This window comes from Hylobates moloch, unplaced genomic scaffold, assembly GCF_009828535.3.
Source record: "Hylobates moloch isolate HMO894 unplaced genomic scaffold, HMol_V3 SCAFFOLD_22, whole genome shotgun sequence".
NCBI lineage: Eukaryota > Metazoa > Chordata > Mammalia > Primates > Hylobatidae > Hylobates > Hylobates moloch.
The window spans coordinates 2,112,084-2,132,565 of NW_026652297.1; the positions used below are offsets into that span (position 1 = coordinate 2,112,084).

Here is a 20,482-nt window from a genome sequence, read left to right on the forward strand (position 1 = left end):
ATACTTGTCTGCTTCCGTCACTTCAGGCAGGGCCAGTAGAGGGCTTGGTGGACAGGCACTTACCAGTCCTTTCATCTGACCTAGCCTCAGCTTCTGCCCTTGTTAAATGGGCGCCAAGTGGCAGCAATGCTTACCTGTTGAGAGCTGCCGATGCGGCCAGTGAAAGGATTGTGAACACCGCCATGTGTGTTGCACCCTAAGCAGTTGCTTAACCTCAAGATCCTCATTTATACAATGGGGATGATGCTAATAATTCCCTCCTCCCTGTGTGTAGTTAGGAGTAAACGTGCTGATACCTAGGAGAGGGCCTCCAAGTCAGAAAATGTGAATGATTGGGATTGTAACTTCCCTGCCCCCTGCCGTTAGACAGCTGTGGGGACGGGGCTGCATGGCTGCTCCAAGACAGGCACCTCAGCACCTGCCCTGGGCCCTGGAGCCTGAAAGTGCTAAGTGCAGCGGCAGCCCTTGTCCCCAGCTAGCCCGGGGCTGAGTCTCCGGACCTCTGCCCGGCCTGGGACAAGGTCCTTCACCTCCTGAGGCCAGGTGGGCATTGACCAGGGCTTGCTCCAGGCCTGGCTTCCTGTCCTAGCCAGCACGTGCCCGGACCCAGCCAGCACTGGGCTCTAGTGCCAAGCTTGAAGCTCATTCGTGCTCAAAAACCTTTTGCCAAGGTTCCTTATCTGGCTGCTTAGGGCTGCCTGTCAATGCAGCTCTGACTGAAGTGTTATCAGAGATTGGGGAAAGTAAGGGGGGCGAAAGGGAGGGGAAGGAGGAAGGTACCCGGAGAGAAAAGGAGGGAGAACACAAACTGATGGGGAGGGAATTCAAGATGGCTTCCCGTGCCTCATCTCACTGATCCCCACAAAACCTGGAAGGGTCGGGAGGTCTGATGTCCTCATCCACACATGACGGAGGAGGAGGCTGAGGCCAAGAGGAGCGGAGAGACCTGGTCCTCCCAGACGTCCTTCCTCCTGTCCACCCGTCTCAACAGCCAGCCCCTCTGTCCGCTCTCCATCTCTCCTCCCGGTCCTCTTCCATCTCTCCCCATATCACCTTGTCCACCTCCCAGCTGGTGGGAACTGGCAGGCCCTGGGGAGAGGAAGAGGGGGAGAAAGGGGAAGGGAGCCTCCCACAGGAGAATCCAGACTCTCCCTGGGTTCCATCTTTAGGTGCAGCAGAGGTGACGGGGCCTGTGTGTGCTTGCGCTGGACGGCACACGGGTGTGCCTCTGAGAACCCGCGGAGCCAGGCTCATGGGTCTGGGCCCGCGGTGGCCCCGTGAGCGAACGCTGGAGGAGGGCTGATGTGGCTCTGCACTTTCGAGTGAACGTGCGGAGGGAAGGAGACGCACACGCCCGGAAGACGCAGCCCTCGGGCACGACTGAGGTCAGTGTGTGGCCGCGAGCCCCGGACTGTGTGGGGTCAGTGTGTGTGTGTGCGCGCGTGTGCGCGGGACTTTGTGAGCCCGCAGAACGGCCGCTCCTGCAAGACCCAACACGCAGACACAGCGACCCCTGCTGGCCACACCACCCCAGCCACGGCGCTTGTCAGCCCCAAGCCCCAGCTGGAAGCTTGCTCGAGGGCCAGGCGAGGCAACCTGCAGGAAGCTTAGGGCCGGTAGCCCCCTCGGACTGAGTGCCTCGCCCGCCCCCGCGGGTTTGTCTACCAAGGGTCCACTGTCCACCCTGCCGTGGTCCCCACTGGGCTGGAGGAAGAGCCCATCCTCCTTGTCATGGCTGTGTCTGTACCTGAGTCTCCTGGAGACTGAGTGGGGAAGGGCTCCTCTCTCTTCTGCGCCCCAACCCGGATAGTGGGGCGGGGGTGCATTGGGATAGGCTGCCTCAAGGTGGCCCCAGGGGACTCAAGCATGAGGGACTCCCTGTGTCCTCCACTCCACCCCCATCTGGCTAGAGCCCAGACCTGGGACTTGTGGACGACTACGCGCCACGCTGTGGATTCGGTGGACAACGTCGCCCCCTACTGGCCAGAGCTGGCACTTGCAGCCCGGCGCCCCCAGCCTGGGGCAGGTTGGAAGAAGTGGGAAGGGACGCGGTGGGTAGGGGGCTGCTCCTTCCCTGGGCTCCCGGGGTTCTCACACGCACTGCCACGTGGTGTTTACTGTAAGCCTATGGGGGCGGACATGAGTGGCTGACCTCTCGCTTGTAGATGCTTAGACTCTTAAGTGTGGAGAAGGCTGGGGGGTCTGCCGCTCCTCACCCCAGCCCCTGGGACTGCCTCTCGCTGGCCAAGACCTACAGCTTCCCCTACCCCTTCTCAGTCTGTCTCCCGGCCCCGCTGGACAGGCGCTCAGGTCCAGACACCCCCAGGAGGGCAGAAGCATGTGGCTGGGGCCCCAGACTAGGCAGGCACGTGTGGGTTTCTGTTCACACTACTATGATGAGCACTCACTCCAAGGCGCCTGACCATTTGTACAAGCGTTTTACTTCCAGGCACGGTCTCATTTTCTCCTCACGACAGCACGTGAGATCGGGAAAAGTACTCCTGTTTTGCAGATAAGGTCCTTAAAGCCCAGAGAGCTTCTGTTGCCCCAAGTTCTGCGGCCAGATTGGAATGAGGGTAGTTACTGACTCCAGGCTGGGCTCACTGCGCAGCTGGGCTGTGCGGAGCTGTTGACTGCATGGCCTCCCGCCTTTTCCGCACAGAAAGCTGACTGGTCCCAGGCATCTCATGCCCTCAGCCCGCCCCCACAACTATCTTGTGAGGAAAGTGATATTTTATCCCCATTTTACAGACGAAGAGATGGAGGCTCTGAGAGTTTAAGGAGGTTACCTAAGGAGTGTCAGTGACAGTGGGACAACAGCAGGCTAGGACAGAGCTCAGGCCCAGAGGAGAGGACGGTGGGGACACCGGTGGGCCAAGGCATGAGAGAGAAGCCCTGGAAAAGGGGGTGGGCCACATGTGGCTTCTGGGGGGGACGGGGGGCTGCTCCCTCTGGGCACAGGCTCCCAGCAAGACACCTTTTTGAAACATTAAGGTGCAGAGAAAGGAGCCCAGGGCTGTGATGGAACCTGGCTGGTCACCCCCTTGCCATCTCGAGGGGCTGCGGTTGGCTCACTCCTCCTCCACCCTGCCTGTCACACCCTGGCACTCCCCTCAAGTGCCAGCCAAGCCCTCCTCAAGTGGCCGGGACTTGATTGACATGGCTGAGGGGGAGGGGAGGAGGGTGACTGCAGTGAGGACCCCTCCTTCCTGGCCTCTAGCTCTATTTTGATATTCGGTCTCCTCTCTCTCTCAGTCTCTTCCTGCTCTGTTCCCATCTCTCTGATTCTCTGGGCCTCCCATGGTCTCAGTCTCCCTTTTTTTCCCACAGAGCACTTGTCCTGGGGTCCCCTGGTACCCTGTGGAGATCGTGGTGGAGGATGTGGGATGACAAAGAGGAGAGGCAATGGGCCAGAGTGTCTCAAGGCACTCTGAGGAGAGACAGAGGCGGAACGTGAGTATCAGTGATTTATTGGGTAGCCCCCAGTCTGAACACCAGCAGCCCCACGCATGCATCCTCACCAGAAATAAATAAGGCGGCATTCAATGAACCAGTCTGTCTTCTTCCTAAGGAGCTCTGGGGAGGGTCTGCCTCTGCCCACCTAGGGGCTGGGATCCCTTCAGCTCTTGAGGAAGGGTTGGGGAAGGTGGGGCATGCAGGCTGCAGGCCCACCCTTTTCTCGCCCGGCCCTTGCAGCCTGTGAGCTTGGCACTGCATTCACAATCCGTGAGGTCTGTCCCAGAGAGACCTGTCCCCAGCAGACCCCAGCCCCTGGCCCCTACCCCAGGAGTCCCATCATGGGTTCCTTCTCCCCTCTCTAACTGTGCAGCCAGGGGGACCAGCACCTCCTCCTCAGCCAAGAGGACTGGTTGTGCAAAAAGGAAGCTTGTGTTAAGTACTTTTTCTTTTTTTCCCCCTTGGCTCAGGGGCTGAGGGGCTGGCCCCTGCCTGACACTGGTCAGCGGGTGGTCAGCTCCATGGTCTTCTTCCGCTCTTCCCGCTGCTCCTCCCAGTCCTCGTCAGGCTCATACGTGCCTTTGATGATGGCCACACGCTCACTCAGGCTCAGGGAGTTGGGGAAGAGCAGGTAGAAGTAGAGGATGGCAGCCAGGACCGCCCCCACGATGGGCCCTACCCAGAAAACCTGGTGGAGACAGGGCAGGAGTCAGGGCGCTGAGCCCCAGACCTTGAAGACCAGATGCCCCCCACCCCACAGAGGACAGACCCATGGACCCTGAGAGGAGACAGACATGCAGACTTCCAGACCTTCAGGGAGAAAGACTTCCTCCCACCTCGGGGACGGATATACTGACACACCACTCCCAGGGACAGAGACATGGACCACAGACACCCAGATCCTCAAAGAAGGCAGACAGATTCCCAGAGGGACAGGCCCCCTTCGACCACACCGGAAAGAGAAACAAATAAACCTTCAGAGGGGACACGTGGGTCCTCAGAGAGACAGATGAACAGAGCACCTCTCCCCTCCACATAGGGATAGAAACAGGCCCTGGAGAGAGTGACCATGAGCTTTCAAAGGAGGGGCAGACAGACTGTTCGCAGGGACAGACCCACAGGAAGACTCCCCAACCCCCTCAACAGGGACAGATAAATAAAACATCAGAAAGGACCAGCACACAGACACCCAGAGGGACAGACACCAAATCCTCAAGGGAATTGACACGGAGCCCCTCTGCACCTCCAGGTTCAGTACAGAGCCTCTTCCCTAAGCGGACAGATACACATACTCCCTGTCCCCAGCGGTTCAGGCCATACAAAGCCACCTCTGCCCCTTTGGCTGAATCCCATCCCCTACTGTGTCCCTTTCTCTCTCAGCCACCACTCCCTGGCCCACCCCCAAGCTCTGAGCCCACAGAATCCAGAAGGTCTGGTGAGCTCTGAGCTGCCACTGCCGGGTCTCCAGGCCCTCATCTCCAGGGAGCCAGGGGAGGGGACAGACTCACCCAGTGAGCGGGGCTGAACCGATTCATGACCACTGCAGGGCCGAAAGAGCGGGCTGGGTTCATGGAGCAGCCGGTGAAGTAGATCTGGAGAGAGACAGGGTGGTGGAGAGAAAAGCAACATCCTGGTCCACTCCCACAGAAGCTGGACTCTCCCAAGGTTACGCTGCAGTCCAGGGGCTCAGCCAGGTCTCAAACTCGGGCTGGCAACCTCTCCCTCCAAGGATCCCAGCTGCTCGGTTAACCATGGACCCTTAACTATGCCCTCCTCTCTTCTCTGCTCTGAGGTTGGGTTTGATTCCTGTCCCATCCCACCTCCTACTTACTCCCATCTTTCCTCGGCCCAGAGGTTTTGGGGGGATCAATTCTGGGGCCCAGTAAGGCCAGAGTCCAGGAGCCCTAAATCCAGGCCTTAAACTCTGCTGGACTCATCAATCTGAAGTGGGCTCCGCTCCGGGGCTCCATTATTTGCCTTGAGTGCCTGCCCCACCCTCACCCCAGCCCAATGTCAGTACTGCTCACTCCGACAAGGTGGCCCAGGGTGACAGACAGGCCAATGGACAGGGCTGGGGAGCCCACGGGGCTGGTGCGGCGGGAGTCAGTGGAGGCGAAGATGCAGAGTGCCAGCTGGAAGGTCAGAATCAGCTCCACCACCATGGCCTGGCCCTGCGTTGTGTTGTTGTTGAGCTGCAAGGGGATGGCGGGTTAGGATCCCGGCCACCTTCTGGCTGTATAGCCAGGGGCTCGGGGAGCAGGGCTTTTGGCCTCCAGGGACACTTAGAGCACCTTGGCACCTGGAAGCCAAGCCCTGTGGACATCACCCCAGCGAAGCCATTTGTTAAAGACACTATACATTTCACAGTTTGCACAGGCTTGAAGCTCAGGCCTGTGGCCAAAGGGCAGAGTGTCAGGGTAGCTTTTCCTAGACACGGTCCTATCAATGGCTCTGCCCAACCCCCAGCCCCCACAAGCTGGCATTTACCCTCCATCCTGCGGGCAGCTGCCCGGTTTGCCTGCCTCACACCCCATCCCGGCCTCCTGCCCGTGCCTGGCCCCGTGCCAGTGCCAGCCTTAAACCCGTCTCTCCAGTGCGGCTGACTCACAGCTTGACAATGGCCCAGCAGATCCTCCTCTGTGTTTGATTAATGAACCCAGTTTGCATGGGGTTGGGGGCTGACTCTGGGGCTGCAGGAGGTGGGAGGGAGGCAGGGGTGCGGGGTTGAGGGGAGGAGCACAGGTTGGGGAAAGCGGGAACCAATACTCAACAGAGACTGCTCTGCACTGGCCCCACATTAGGGGGTTCCTATCTACGGTTTCTAAATGTGAGCCCCTTGACACCTGCTGTGGCAGACACGACCATCCCCATGGAGGGGCTGAGAACAATGAAGCACAGACAGGCCAGGGTCACCCAAAGCCGGGATGGCGGCCCGCTTTTCTCTGGTGGTTCTACTCAACCGCTCCACTGAGGAGATGGGAGAGGTGAGGGGCCCAGGAGGAAGGTGGAGCTCAAAGGTGAGACAGGAGGAGGCAGAAGTTTCCGGCAGGAGAGGGGCAGCAGGCATTGAGAGAGACCAGGGTGGGCTAGCATGAGGGGAGGGGAAGAGGGGGTGGGCAGGAAGGGGGCACACATCAGCCTGGAGAGTTGCCCTCCTGGCCTTGGGAGGCTCTTGCCTTCCTGGTGAAGGGTGTGGGCTGGCCCACTCTGTGGCACCCCTTTTTCTCCAGGTGGGGTAAGAGGCCTGGTCCTGAGCCCACCCCAGGGTCGTGGCTCCCACCCCCCCCAGGGCACTCACCGCGTTGACGGCCAGATTGCCCCGGGCATTGAGCGGTGCCACACCGTAGAGGATGCCGGCCCCGGCAATGGCGCCCACCAGCTGCGCCGCCACGTAGAAGAAAGCCCGGAGCAGCGAGATCTGGTTGCCCACCAAGAGGGCCAGGGTGATGGCGGGGTTGATGTGGCCTCCGCTCACGGGTCCCAGGGCCTGGGCCAGCGTGCCTATGGCCAGGCCGAACGCCAGCGCGATCTGCAGGATGGTGGGCAGCGCCGACGGCCACTTGAGGGCCGAGCCCAGGCCGAAGAAGACGAAGATGAGGGTGGCCAAGAACTCGGCGAACACGGCCTTGAGGAAGGCCACGGAGCACACCTCCTTCTTCATGGTGGTCGCGGGGGCCCGGCGGCAGCTGCCGCGGCGGGGGGCGCCCGTTGGGTCGCAGGCGGCGGAGGAGGTGGAGGAGGTGGAGGCGGCGGGGGCGGGGGCCTGGCTGCGGGGCGCCGCGCACTGTCCCGCGCCCACTCGGAGGCTGGCGGCCTGGCGCGGGCCCTGCCGGGGCGCACTATATAGGGGGCGGGCGGCCGGGCGCGGGGCGGGCGCGGGGGGGCAGGGGGCGGCTCCCACGCTCGGGGGCCAGCGCGGCGCGCGGGTTGGGAGGCTCCAGGCCGCTGCGGCCCCGCCGCTCCCCGTCGTCCAGCGCAACCCCGGCGCGACCCCCGCCCCCCGGCCGGGGCAGCCGCCTGCCCGTCCGGGCCACGTGACCCAGGCGGCGGTGTAGACCGGCCCAGCGTCCCGGGCCCTGCGCATGATGCGCCCAGGTTGGCTCCCGCGCTCTCCTCGGTGCCGTGCGTCCCCGGACTCCCCGGGAGACGGGGCTCGGTCCCAGCGCTTCACTCCGACCTCGGGGCGTCTAGCTCCGCCGGCCTTGACTGCGCTCCGCGCGCGGCCGTCCCCTTTTCTTGTCTTCGGGCTTTTGGTCCAGCTCCTCCTTTTCCTCCTGCGACCGGAGCATCCTGACCCGCCTCACCCCCGGCTGGGTCGGAGTGATGCTCGTCCCGCAGGTCGGCGCCGCTCACCTCCCTTACGGCCGGCGGCGGGGGCGGGCGGCCGGGCTGGGTCCTGCAGGGCGGTCCGGCCGTCCGACGTGGGCCGCTCCCGGCCTGGGCCGGGCGAGCTTCTGGGCTTGGAAGGCTGGCGTTTTGGGAAAAGTGGGCACCGTGCCAGCCTGCCCCGACGCTTCGCAATCCTCGACGCCCGGTAGCTGGGCAGTACCTGGACTGGGCAACGGACCCCCGGAGGCGTCCTCTTCCAGACCGGGGTTCCCCTTGTCGACGGGACGGAAGGGGGGTGTGACGCGAGGCCTTGAGACTCTGGGAGTTGGAGTGGGGGAGCAGGGAGGGTAGAGACGCACCACTGACCTCCCAAGCACGGTCTTGGCGTCTCCCCTCTTCCTGCTAGAAGCCCCTCAGCCTGGATCTAAGACTCGCCTTCTCTTCCTCCACCTCCCCTAAGTCTCCGTCAAACCCTCACTTGGTGTTGGTCTCTCTCCCCTCGAAATCTGTTTCTGTCAATCTTTGCAAAACCCTATTTCTCTTTTTGTCTCTGTCTTCGGTCTCTCACCCTCTCCCTCTGCCAGCCCCTTCCTCTCGGTCTCTCTCCGAGAGGTCTCTCTCTCATTTCAGTCTCTCTGTTCTCCACCTCTCCATCTCTCTCTCTCTCTCACACCTTCTCATTTTCTGTTTTTCCTTCCTGCCTTTTGATGTCTTAGTCTCTCTGTCTCTCTCTATTCATTTCTCTCATCCTGCAGTTTCTGTCTCTTGGCTACTTTCAACTTTCCTCTGCCTCTTAATTTTTGTGCCTTTCTTTGTTTCTGTCTGTTTCTACCTCATTTTCCATGTCTCTCTCTCTTACATGTGGTCTTTTTCAGTTTCCCCAAAGTCAAGTTCTTCTACCCCTGGTCTGGGTGACGCTTTCTTCCAGTTCCCATCCCCCTTCCCTCTGAGCTTGTAACCGCTTTGTGACCTGCTGCCTCCTCACATACCACCCCCTCCCTCTTCCCATCCACTCCAGGTGGGGCATGTGGCGAATGAGGCTGGAGGGCTCACCAGGGCTTAGAGGAGGGGGAGGACCCACCCCCAGGATCCCGGGAGAGGAGCTGCATTAAAGACCCCATCCCCATGTGTGTTAGAGAAGCCCTTAGCACAGTGCCTGGCACAGAATAAGGCTCAGTAAAGTCTCCTTACGTGGTGACTGTTAATTTTAAAAGTCCCTTGAGCGTTTAGTGTGGTGCTAAGCTTGGGGGAAGAGTCCAGCGGGAGGGTGCAGAGGAAGTAGAGAACAGGTGCCTCCCCTGTCAGTTTGTCAGGCAGGGCTGAGGGGAGGAGCCTGCAGGAATGCTAAGGACTTGGAGGAGCGGGCTCTGGGCTCTGTGGCAGCTAAGATGCCAAGGAAAACAAGGGCTAAAGAAACCCCGCTATTGTTCCTGCCCAGCTCTGGCATTTCCTGCTCTGGCAGCTCCTCCCCCAAGGCTCTCCTCTTAAGGCCGGAGGTCAGCCTGTCCTTTCTTCCATGGGTCCCAGCGCTCTGTCCCCAGCCAATCATGCCAGCTGTATGCAGGATTTTCTTCTGGGCCTGGGGCTTGGGCTGGACAATGACCCCGATGACCCCAGAGGCCATTGGGGGCCGTGCTCCTTTGCTGCCTAACTTGCCTCCAGTTCGCACCCTTCCACTTGCTTTCTCATCCTCGCTCCCCAGGCACTGTCTTCATGAGTCCACAGGTCTCAAACTCCAGCATCTCAGAATGAAAGGACTCACAGGTGCTCACAAGAGGCTGGGCTGCCAGGGGAAGCTCCGACCTGAAGATTTGAACTAATGAGGGACTGTAAAGGCCAAGACCTTGTTCTTGCCATTTTAGAGATTCCGAATATAATCTTCAGAGATTCCGAATATAATCTACGAAGTTAGAGATTATAGTTGGCCTCCACTGTGTGATTTGATTCCAAGCTACCCATGAAGAAACCCAGACTCAGAGGTCACTTGCCTAGGGTCACACAGTGACCTGAGATGGGAGCCACAGGTCGCCACACAGACTTGGTCACCAGGAGTGGGCCTGGTGAGGCCGAAGAAGGAGACTTCATCTGTCAAGGTTACTCACACGGGGCAGCTGATCCTGTTTCCTAGGCCTGTGTCTTAGGCCCTTCCATCTCTCTACCCACTAGAATCCCTCTGTCCCCAAGTCATCACAATAAACTCCTATTATGTCTTGGAATTCTCTTTGCCCAAGCACTCAGGCCCTGCCCTGCCAGCTCCAGAGGAACGCCCGAGATCTTTCTGAGCTGAGTGATGGGTCCCTCCATTTGTGGCAGGGGGAATTTGAATGTCTTAGGGAGAGCCCTTCCCCTCCTGTCCTGATATGGGGACTTCTGAGTTCCCTGGGAGAAGTTGAGGGCTGGGGTAGAAGTGGTAGGGAGCTCCGCCTGTCTTCTGCTACCTCGGACTGTATTTCTATTCACCACTGCCAGGTTGTGGAAGAAACAGTACTTATTGGCAAATGAGCATTTATTGAGTGCTTACTATATGCAGAGCAGTTGAAGGAAGGTAGATAGGAGAATGCCATCCAAGAACTGGAAGCAGCCCTGTCCCCAAAGTGCTTACAGTCTAGCTGGGAGGCATTGTATATATACAACATCGCAGCTTAAAGATACAAAACAACATGGAAGCACCATTTGCAGGTGCAAAGTCATTTGGCACGAAGTGGGAGTCCAGCTTGGGGACCTGGAGGTCTGTCCACCTGTCTCCATGCTGCCCTGCCTCTGTCTGGTTTGGTGTGTGTGATCTCTGTTCTCTGACTGACCGGGTGCTCTTGAAGGGCAGAAACCAGCCCTCTCTATGCTGCTGCCCTCGCCAAGGCTCTCCGTCCACTGAAAGACAGTGGGTTGGGCTGGAAAGACCCAGCCATGTGTTCTGGCTTCTGCCAGGGCCTCCCAGGAACCCAGGATTTGTCTCAGTGGAAAAATCATGGGATTTTGTATAAAAAGCTCTGAGTTCAAGTCTTGGCTCCTCTATATACTACCTGTGAGACTTTAGACCAGTCCCTTAGCCTTGGTTTCTGAATCTGTAAAATGGGAAGAACAATATCTGCTCTACCTTTCTCACAGTGTTGGGAGATAATCACAGGGGACGATAAGGGGAAGCTTTGGAAATAGCAAAACGCTTCATGGCGGGGCGCCTTTGTCCTTCCCTAACCTATCTGAAGTTTGAGGAAGATTAGATGAGCCCGTGCGTGCAAGGCACCCAGCACAGCAGCTGGTACACAAGAGATGCCAGGAACTGCCCATTTCCCTCCACCCCTGGAGTTCCATCACTTGGAATCCTTTTTTGACCTCTGACTCCAATCTGGGCAATAGAGGCTAGAAATGGTAGGGATTTCACATTTAGTTTTTGGGGAGATGCGATCCAAGAAGTGAAACAGACATAGAGAGAAATTCTTGGCTTCTTCTAGAGGAGTTTGTTGGGGTGAGGTGGGGTGCGGATGAGGTGCCTGAGACACATCCATGCTGGGCTCATGGCTCACTGCCTTGCTGCCTTTGAACCTCTAGAGCAAGGACACTCAGGTGCCAGGAGGACAGCTCTGGAGGTCACTTTGGTTTCTGACTCCACGCTTCTTCTGGTAGTGAGGCCAAGTGCCTGTCACTAGCTATTGGGGGTTTGGGAGAGTCCTCTCCATAGCACGTATGGCCCAGGGCAGCCTTTTTTGGACCTCAAAGAGAGCTTTGGTCAAGGAAGACAGGAAAGAGCATAGATGAGAGGGGACACAATTACAGAGATGTTCCTTATACACTGTCTTTCTTGGATGGGAGCAGAAGGGAGAAAGAGGCTAGAGACTTGGTGCCTGGTGCACAGTGGGTGCTTGGTGCAGTGTGAGATAGATACAGACAGAAGTCTTGAAGGCATGGAGGCCACAGAGAGCATGGGGGCGGTGGGGGGTTCAAGGTATGACCCACATGTTACTTATACAGCAGGCTGGAGAGGGAAAGAGAGAATGGATGGGGCTGGGTGGTGGGAGGAAGGAGGTGGGAGAAAAGATAGGGCACACATTCAGGGTAAGGAGAGGTTAAGAGACTGGGCCAGGATGGGGCCAGCCCCAAACCCATCTCCTTCCGCCTGGATCTTGCGGGCTCCCAGGACTCTCCTTTGCTTTGGCCATCAACGAAAGGAGGTAAGGGATGTTGAGCGTCAAATTCCTTCTGCATCTTTCCCCCAGGAAGCAGAAATAATGAACTGATTCTAGTAATGCGTGATAATGGTATTAGGAATTACAGTTTACACAGCATCTTTACATGCGTCATCTCACTTAATCCCAGTTAATCTCTTTTAAGAGCAGTCGTACTGGCCTAGAAATTTAGAAGCCTGGGTTCTAGACTCCGATCTGCCTCTGCCTGGAGAAGTCATTTCCCTTCTCTGGTCCTGAGAGCAGCAGGCTGCTCTATCGACAATGACTGTCCAGTGATAGGAGCCAGAAGCAGGGATCACGGGCTGGGGAGAGGCAGACGGAGAAGGAACGGAGATTCCTGGGGTGGAGGAGCTGCTGCCCGACGACTGGGGAGAGTGAGATGGGTGATGGAGGGGTGTTGCCTGGTGCCCGTGGTTGCATGCCTGAGCGCCTTGCCCAGCCAGCCATAGGTGTGTGCTGGGCAAGAGGGCTCACTTGTGAAACTGAGTGTCTCCTTTCAAGAAGTGTCTAAGTGCAAATCTCCCCCTCTCCCAAGACAAAGGCCCGGGTCCCACAAAGGGCTTTTGTTTTCTCTGCCAAAGTGGGAGGCTAATCTCTGGGTCTGGGGCATCCCTGGAGACAGGGGTCCCGGGCACACACAGCGTACACACACGTGAAGGCGTGCACACTCGTATGCCTGCCTCCTCTTTGGAGAGGTTCTCCCTCATCACAGAAAGGAAATCTTTGGCCACCAAAAATTTCCTTTTTCCAGAGGCCATTTCTAGGGCAGCTGTTCTCTGGTTGACACCTCTCTACCTCCAGCAATGAGTCTTGGCAAGCCTTGGGGCCCAGTGCTGCAGGTGGGGGCAATTTTCCAGGAGGAGCCAGATTGCGGCTGGAAATCAAGGCCCTCCTTTCAGCCCTCTCAGAGTGGCCTCCTTCCTTTCCCCTTCTCCTGAGGATGGCTGGTACCCACACTCATCCACTGCAGGAGAAGTGGATTTATTGCAGGTTGGGGAGGAAGGGGTGCAAGGGGAATGAGAAGTCGCCAGCCGTGCACACTTGCACCAACGTAGGCAAACCTGTTCACACTCAGGGGCATGCACAACCCTGCATGTGAGGACAAAGGAGAACTCGGGGATGAACACACTTGCACACTAGTAAAACCAGTTGCACCATTCCCAGAACCCCCAAGGCAGGGGTCTGTACACTCTCCACTCAGTACCTGGGTGCAGGCTCTCCAGAGTTTCCTTCTTACCACCCACCTGTCTCCCTCCCCAGCTCAGTCCCCTGAGTTCCCAGCTCCCTGCAAAAGGCTGGAGGAGCCACCACTGGCTGCTCACAGCCTCAGGGCAGGGGACCTGCCAGGCTCAGGGCTCCCTCCAGCAGCCTCCTCCCCGCCTGCTCACAGCACTGGCCTCGGCGCACACGTCCAGGAAGCAGCTACTCTGCGCTGGGGGGCCAACTTCAGACCTGGGGGAGAGGAGGGATGGGGTGGGCCCTTCTGCCTCGGGCTTCACAAGCATCCGTCGGGGCCGTAGAGGCCGCTGGCGGCCCTCAGGCCTTGGTGCCCCGTGGCAGGCTCTGCGGCGAGTGCAGCTCCACCGACTGCCGCCGTCGCACCTCGCGCTCCTCCCAGTCGGTGTCCGGCTCCAGGCCCCTCAGCACTGCCAGGCGCTCCGACAGGCTCTTGGCTGGCGGAAACAGCACGTAGTTGTAGAGGAGGGAGCCCAGGATGGCGCCCACCAGGGGTCCGATCCAGAAGACCTGGGGGCGAGCGGAGAGGGCGGCTTGGCACCCGCGCCTGCACCGGCACGCGGAGCCCGCAGGCCCCGGCGGCACACTCTGCGGCCGCACCCCTCCTCCCCGCCATTAATCTAGTAAAATGCTTATTTATGTAATTAGCGACGACAACGCCAGCTGCTGGGGAAGCCTTGTCAGTGCGGGGTTAAGGGTGCGAATTCTGAAGCCACTGCCTGTGTGTGAATCCTGATTCCACCACTTAAGTGCTGTGTGCACTTCGACAAGTTACTTACCCTCTCTGTGCCTTTCACTCTAAGAATGTCTACCTCCTAGGGTGGTTGTGAAAACTGAGTTAATGTTTGCAAAGCACTCAGAATAAGGCTCACCACATACTAAGCACCAGATAAGCGCTAAATACTACCACTTACAGAGTTCTAAGTGCCAGACACTGCGTTATCTGGGTTACACCGGTAACTTCACTTACTGTTCCCAAGAAGCCAGTGAGGTAAGCTATTGTCATCCTCATTCACAGATGTGGAAACTGAGTCTTTGACATCAGATCTGAGGGGTGGAACCCAAGGCTCCCCAGGACCAGGAGGAGTGTGGAGGGTTTGGGGTACCGCTGCTGAGCCCCCATCCCATGCTATTCCAGCTCTTGTTCTCCCTCTAAAATGAGTTTCTAGGGAAGGGGAGGGCAGGAGGTTTCAGCCATTACCCAGTGGTCATCAAATTTGCCAGTGACGACAGCTGGAGCCAGGGAGCGGGCAGGATTCATAGAGCAGCCGGTGTAATGGATCTGCAGTGGGAGGAGGGCATCAAAGAGAGAAGGGAGATGAGGACAGGGCAGGAAGTCCCTGTCCCACGCTGCAGTACTTGACCTCAGCCTAAAGGGAACCCACGTGATGGAAAATTAACTTCACGTTTTATTTACAGATGGGCTGGAGTGATATCTGTCCCTCTGGGGTATCTGGGAGTCAAACCTCTGGGGTGTCTGTTCCTCTTGAGAGTTCTGTGTATGTGTCCCTCTTGGGGTCTCTGTGTCTGTCTCTGGAGTGGTCTGTGTGTCTGTTCCTCCAGGGAGGCTGGAACCCATGGCCATGACCTACCCCAAGGAGGTGGCCCAGGGCCACGGAGAAGCCTATGGAGAGAGCAGGGGTGCCCGGGTTCTCTCCGCGGCGCTCATCAGTGGAGGCAAAGATGCAGAGCACCAGCTGCAGTGTCAGGAAGAGCTCCACAGTCACCGCCTGGCCAGCCGTCGTGCTGTTGCTGAGCTGGGGACAGAGAAGAGGCAGGTAGGGGAACACTGAGCCCACTCTCCTCTCTGGCTCCATCTTCCTGTCCACCTGCAGTCGAGGCACCAGGGGGCCTCTGGGCTGGGAGCCAGAACACCTGGGCTTGCCAGACACCTTAGCTGGAACAACTGATCCCTTCTTCCTGGGCCCTGGCCCAAAGGCAGCTTATGATCCCCCAGGATGCCCATGGTCCCCCCGCCAGAGGTAGCAAAACTGACTCCGTAGCCCATTAGATTGGGGCCTGAGGTTGGGAGCCTGCAGTATGAGAGGAAAAGAATGCTGAGATCCAGAATTTCTGTTTTCCGATGAACAAGAAGGGAAGAGGTTTCAACTGCCTCAGGAAGCTTTAGGCCAGTCAGCAGGAAGGCCTTCCTCTCTCTCTAGACCATCAGACCCTGGTGCAATGAGAGGCCTCTGGTCTTTCTTCCTGAGGTCAAATGGCTCCCAGGGACAGGGTCGACGGACGTGGGTCTGGGGGACGGTCCTAGTGTGCCCCTTTCCGCTATGAGTCCAGCATCCACCTCTTTCCCTAACCCTTGTCTATTCCCTACTGCCTCTCAGGCCTCAGGTTTGCTCTGTTGGTTTGCTCCCTGCACGTCCTATGGAGGTTGAGGTGAGGGCCCTGGAGCTGTGTCGGGCGATGCCTCCACACCCATGCAGGCTGCCCATGGTCTCAGCAGACCCTGCCTTGGGTAAGTAGAGAACTTGGGGCTGAGTAAAGAGGTGATTTCATAACTGGGCCGCGCCCAGCACTGGATTTCTCCTTGGGTTTTGTCACCCTGTACCCTACACCCTGCCTTCTGGGGCTGGGCACCGCACTGGGTGGAACAGTGACAGCTCTCAGCTCCCACGCTCTTTCTCCAGGCCCTGAACCCCCACCCCTGGGTCCGAGACATCAGGTCAGAACCCTTGGGTCTCTCTAGGGTCTAACCTCAATCCCTCCTGTTGTTGTCCAAGGCAGAGTCTCTAGAGGACAGTGAAAAGAGCTTTGGAAGCAGACACTTTGGAGGCCTCTGACTTGCCATGGGACTATTTAATTTGGCCTCAGTTTCTCCTTCTGTGAAATGGGATAAGAAAATGGATTCTGGAGGACTGTGGGAGGACTGGAAATGACTTATTGGTTCTGTGACTTGGATCAATTGACTGTTGAGCCTCAACTTGCCACTCACAATAGGGGGAACCACAGAATTTCCCTTACAGCGTTGTACCGATGATGAGATGATAGCTGGCCTGGCACAGGGCAGGTGCGTGTCAATGATTAACTTCCTGGTGGCCAGGCTGGCTCTCAGTGTCCTCAAAGGACACTTGGGATTGTCTTGAGGGTCATCTGGCTCTCCTTAGCCTCAGGGCAAGTTGGTCCCACCACTGCCCCATTCCATCCAGGCAGGGTTCTCCCCAGGTCCTCACGGTGGTAAATGCTGAGAAGTGGCATGGAGGAGCCCTCCAAGACCTTTCTCTTCTGAGGGCCCCGGTCAGTTGTGAAATGATGGAGGAGGAGGACTGCATGCTTCCCATGGCCTCTCACTCCCAGTGCCCTGCTAATAGAGAAGGACTTCCTGGTCATGCTCTCAGGAAGTTCCTTTTTCAGTCTAACTGGACCTCTTCTTGCTGCAAACAACTCATTTTGTTCTCAGAGGAAATGAGCCCACTCCTCTGCTTGCCCACCTAGCCTTTCCTTGGCCCCTGGCCCCCAGCCTTGTCATATTTTCCTCTTTAAAGAACAGAGGCTGGGTGTGGTGGCTCATGCCTGTAATTCCAGCACTTTGGGAGGCTGAGGCAGGTGGATCACTTGAGGTTAGGAGTTCAAAACCAGCCTTGCCAACATGGTGAGTCCTGTCTCTACTAAAAATACAAAAATTAGCTGGGATTACAGGTGCGTAATCCCAGGCGTGTAATCCCAGCTACTCGGGAGGCTGAGGCAAGAGAATGGCTTGAGGTGGAGGTTGCAGTGAGCTGAGATTGTACCATTGTACTCCAGCCTGGGCAACAGAGTGAGACTCCATCTCAAAAACAAAACAAAACAAAACAAAACAAAACAGAGAAGTTCCCTAATTGGAATACCTCTTTCCCACAAATGAGGAAGGGCCACTTGTGCAGAGAAGAGGGTGGCCACAGAGATTGTGCAGGACTCGTCAAAGACATCGGGACTCTTGTCCAGTGGCCCAGGGATGGAAAAGGCTGGGAACTACTGGAGTCTGAGGAACAAAAGAGGCACTTGCTGTCCTGGCTTAGGATGGGGGTACAGAGTGAGAGTTGATCTGTTGGGGGCACAGGTCATTCCTCCACACTCATGTCCCTTGGATTCACAGGGCCCACACAGACCTGAGAGGAGAAGTGGGTGGGACATGGGGGAAGGGACTGTGGCACCACCCTCAGCTCCCAAAGGGCCCACGGGGCCCAGTTAGCGCCTGTATCATGTAATCAGCAGCCAGCTTATGGGCTCCGGGAACCTCCTCAGGGTTTGGAGAAGTGAGTATGCCCATTGCTGCTTGCAGGGCTGTGGTGTGTCCGTGCCTGGCCCGTAAGGAGCACCTGCCATGGGGCCTGCAAACCCTCAAAGCAGAAGAAATGCCGGGCCCCTCTTCTCTCTTGAGAACCCTGTGATGATCACTCCAAGGCTCCCCGCAGTTTGGAAGGCATGTCTGCTTGGGACATCAACCCCTGCTGAGGTATAGCCCTGTCCTCACTGTAATGTAGGCGTTGAGTCCAACAGAAATCTGGATGAGGCTCTTCCTGCACGACGGTCAGGGTGGAAGAAGCCAGCAGTCTGTCTGCATCCTGTCTTTGCTCTGCTATCATTGCTCCTTTCATCCTGACCCTCCTATGGTGGCTGTGTTCCTGGCTCCAGCCTCTCTCTCTCTCTCTCTCTCTCTCTCTGCCTCTGTCTCCATCTCTCTCCCCACCTCACCCAGAGCCCATCCCTCCCATCTCATCCCTTACAAGGGATTCCCCAGGACCTGCCCCTTGTGGATGGCAAAGTTGTGGCTACTCACAGCATTGACAGCCAGGTCCCCGCGGATGTCTGCCGGCGTGATCTCATGGAGCAGAGCGGCTCCGGCCACAGCCCCCAGCAGCTGGGCAGCCACGTAGAAGGCGGCTCGGAGAAAGGAGACGTGGCAGCCCACCAGGCAGGCCACAGTCACGGCAGGGTTGATGTGGGCCCCGCTTATGTGGCCCAGAGCCTGTACCAGGGTGCCAATACCCAAGCCAAACGCCATGGCAATCTGTAGCACAGAGGGCAGGGCCTGTGGCCAGTTGAGGGCCGAGCCGAGGCCAAAGAAGACGAAGAGGAGTGTGGCCAGGAACTCTGCGAACACAGCCCTGGAGAAGGCTATGGAGCGGAGCTCCCACATGCTGCAGAGCGTGCGTGGCCGGCCCAGCCGCCTCAGGGCCAGGGGGCTCCGGGCACTCTCTCTCGCTCTCTCTCGCTCTCTCTCGCTCTCTCTCGCTCTCTCCTCTCTCTCGCTCTCTCTCGCTCTCTCTCGCTCTCTCTCGCTCTCTCTCGGTCTCTTTCGCAAGGCTGGGTTGTGGGCATTTATAGGGTCCTTCCATCCCGGATCTGGGCACGTGGCGGGGAGGTGGAGTCGTTGAGGCCAATGCCTCTTCTCCTCCATGGCGGCCTCCGCCCCCGTGCCCCATCCCAGCCCACCCACATGCCTATCACCCTATCTTGGCCTTCACAGCTGACTGATGTTCCCCATTTAATGAGCTCCAGATAAGGACTGACGTCCCTGGTTTTCCGTGTTTGTTCCCTTGGTGACCCCAGGGCTGCTGCCCCGGGGCATCTCCCAGCCCCCACAGGGTCTTGTGAATGGGAACCTCTGGTGGGGATTGTGCCCGGCGCCCCTCTCTCTGACTCAAACTGTTGACCAAGGCAGGGGCAACACCTCACACAAAACTAAGAGAGTACATGAGTGCTGCCCCTTCTGGTAACTGGGAAGTTCTTCTGTCAGACCTCCAATTATTCCTGCTTCACAGGGATGGAAAACAACTGGTTGGCTTGTGACAAATTTCCAAGGCATAAAGGTTTGTGTCTTCTGTGCTTGCATTCTTGCAGCTAATCACCCATAAATCATTAAGCTTCACCTTCTCCTGGGAGCCCCAGCCAAATAGCAGCTCCTAGAGCCTGGGGGCACTGGGACCCTGGCCCTTGGTGATGGAGTCAACCTGGGGGCGGCTGAGGAAGCTGAGGGTGTCCATTCTGGCATCAGCCTGTTCCATCTATGTGACTTAACTTTTCTTGTCTTTCTCTGTAAAATGGGGAGAATAAAACTGGCCTAGTGCATTGGGGTTTGGATGGAATGAAACAACGTATGTCAAGTGCTCAGAGCAGCGCCTCGTCCACAGTAGGTGGTCAATGAATATCAGCCCTTACTTACAGTATTATTTACACTTGGAGGAGAACAGGTCTGTGCACACTCACGTGTTGGGGTCCCAGAAGCTGTGACAGGTCCTAGAAACCCCGAGGAGCTCAGGGCCGCTCTGGCCACAGGAGAAAGACATTTCTGTGGGGCAGTGAGCTGTGCAGGCTCGGGGCGGCTGTGATGCCAATAAGCAGCTCTCCGGCCTTGGTGCCCACTCAGCTCAGCTTCTGGGCAGTGCTGCCTCCTGCTATCAATGCTGCTGTGGCCATTGGGGTCCTGGAGGCGTTCAAGTCTAGAAGTTTCCCCAGCCCCACTCACTGGCCCTTCCCTAATCCCTCCAGCCTCGCTCCCTCTCCTGGGGATTCACAGCAGGGTCAGGCTCAGAGTGGGGGCAGAAGGACGGGTTTCTGCACCCTGCCCTAGCTCCTGTCCAGCAGGTCCCTGGGCAAGTCACAGTCCCAGGAACAGAAATCTGGGAGAGATTGGAGACTGGAGTGGAGCGCTTTGTGTTGTATCATGGGGATGTGGGGTGGGCAGCAGGGGTGAGTATAGGCCCAGGGAGGGGAGTGACTTATCCAGGATGCTCCAGCAGGGTAGTGGCTGAGCCGGGACTGGGGCCTGGTCTGGAGCTTTCTGCCACACCCCACACTACCGAGCCACATTCTGTGCCTCAGTTTCCTTGTCTGGACAATGGGAGTGTGGATGCCTACCCCATAAAGTTGTTTCGAGAATGCAGTGAGATAATGAACGGGAAAATATTTTGCAACTGAGAATGTATCATACACATATATATGAGGACTCATGACTCCTGCTATTATGAAGGAGGAGGAAGAGAAAGGGGAAGAGGAAAGGGAGGAAGAAAGAATAAAAATTACCCATACAGAAGGGATGCTCCAAAAGAGCAGGGATTCCTGTGGGGTTTGTTCTGCAATGTATTTCCAGTACCTAACACCTGGCCTGACACATAGACACCTGGCGCCCTGGCACTCTTCCCTCAGCCATCCCTCCCAACTTCAGGCATTCTGGGTCCTCCGGGAGAAGATTGATGGAGAGGGGGACCCCAACCCCTATCATATAAAGGGCATCTGGGACCCACCTCCAGACTCTGCACATAGGAAGAGACAAGGATTCCGAGGGG

General features: G+C 57.7%; 2 protein-coding genes and 1 long non-coding RNA gene across 4 annotated transcripts; 1 reads left to right on the forward strand and 2 right to left on the reverse strand.

The window, feature by feature from the left end:
* Positions 1 to 3,454: 3,454 nt before the first annotated feature.
* Positions 3,455 to 7,272, reverse strand: AQP5 (aquaporin 5). Of its 2 annotated transcripts, none has more exons than XM_032143886.2 (4): positions 6,755 to 7,272; positions 5,484 to 5,648; positions 4,965 to 5,048; positions 3,455 to 4,144 (listed from the first exon to the last, which is right to left on the reverse strand). In XM_032143886.2, the coding sequence occupies exons 1-4, from the start codon at positions 7,115 to 7,117 to the stop codon at positions 3,959 to 3,961; spliced, it is 798 nt and encodes a 265-aa protein (XP_031999777.1). In that variant the 5' UTR covers positions 7,118 to 7,272; the 3' UTR covers positions 3,455 to 3,958. The 2 variants fall into 2 exon arrangements, with proteins under 2 accessions (XP_031999777.1, XP_031999779.1); XM_032143888.2 differs by lacking the exon at positions 3,455 to 4,144 and adding an exon at positions 4,438 to 4,510 and having other exon boundaries at positions 6,755 to 7,165.
* A 209-nt stretch (positions 7,273 to 7,481) lies between these two features.
* On the forward strand, positions 7,482 to 9,668 carry LOC116461891 (uncharacterized). The gene is made up of 2 exons (XR_009211629.1): positions 7,482 to 7,551; positions 9,488 to 9,668. It is a non-coding gene; the product is annotated as an uncharacterized LOC116461891 (long non-coding RNA).
* Positions 9,669 to 13,502: 3,834 nt separating this feature from the next.
* On the reverse strand, positions 13,503 to 18,333 carry AQP2 (aquaporin 2). Its single transcript, XM_032143889.2, has 4 exons — positions 17,974 to 18,333; positions 14,795 to 14,959; positions 14,404 to 14,484; positions 13,503 to 13,712 (listed from the first exon to the last, which is right to left on the reverse strand). The coding sequence occupies exons 1-4, from the start codon at positions 18,331 to 18,333 to the stop codon at positions 13,503 to 13,505; spliced, it is 816 nt and encodes a 271-aa protein (XP_031999780.1).
* Positions 18,334 to 20,482: the final 2,149 nt, after the last annotated feature.

Bases quoted from the DNA above. Each gene is read 5' to 3' on its own strand.
- AQP2 (XM_032143889.2), bottom strand. From the start codon at position 18,333: ATGTGGGAGCTCCGCTCCATAGCCTTCTCCAGGGCTGTGTTCGCAGAG. The intron at 14,960-17,973 runs GTGAGTAGCCAC...CTCTGTCCCCAG, and splicing joins GGGACCTGGCTGTCAATGCT to CTCAGCAACAGCACGACGGC. The intron at 13,713-14,403 runs GTAATGGCTGAA...GCTCGCCCCCAG, and splicing joins GCAAATTTGATGACCACTGG to GTCTTCTGGATCGGACCCCT.
- AQP5 (XM_032143886.2), bottom strand. From the start codon at position 7,117: ATGAAGAAGGAGGTGTGCTCCGTGGCCTTCCTCAAGGCCGTGTTCGCC. The intron at 5,649-6,754 runs GTGAGTGCCCTG...ATCCCCTTGCAG, and splicing joins GCAATCTGGCCGTCAACGCG to CTCAACAACAACACAACGCA. The intron at 5,049-5,483 runs GTGAGCAGTACT...GTCTCTCTCCAG, and splicing joins CCCTGGGCCACCTTGTCGGA to ATCTACTTCACCGGCTGCTC.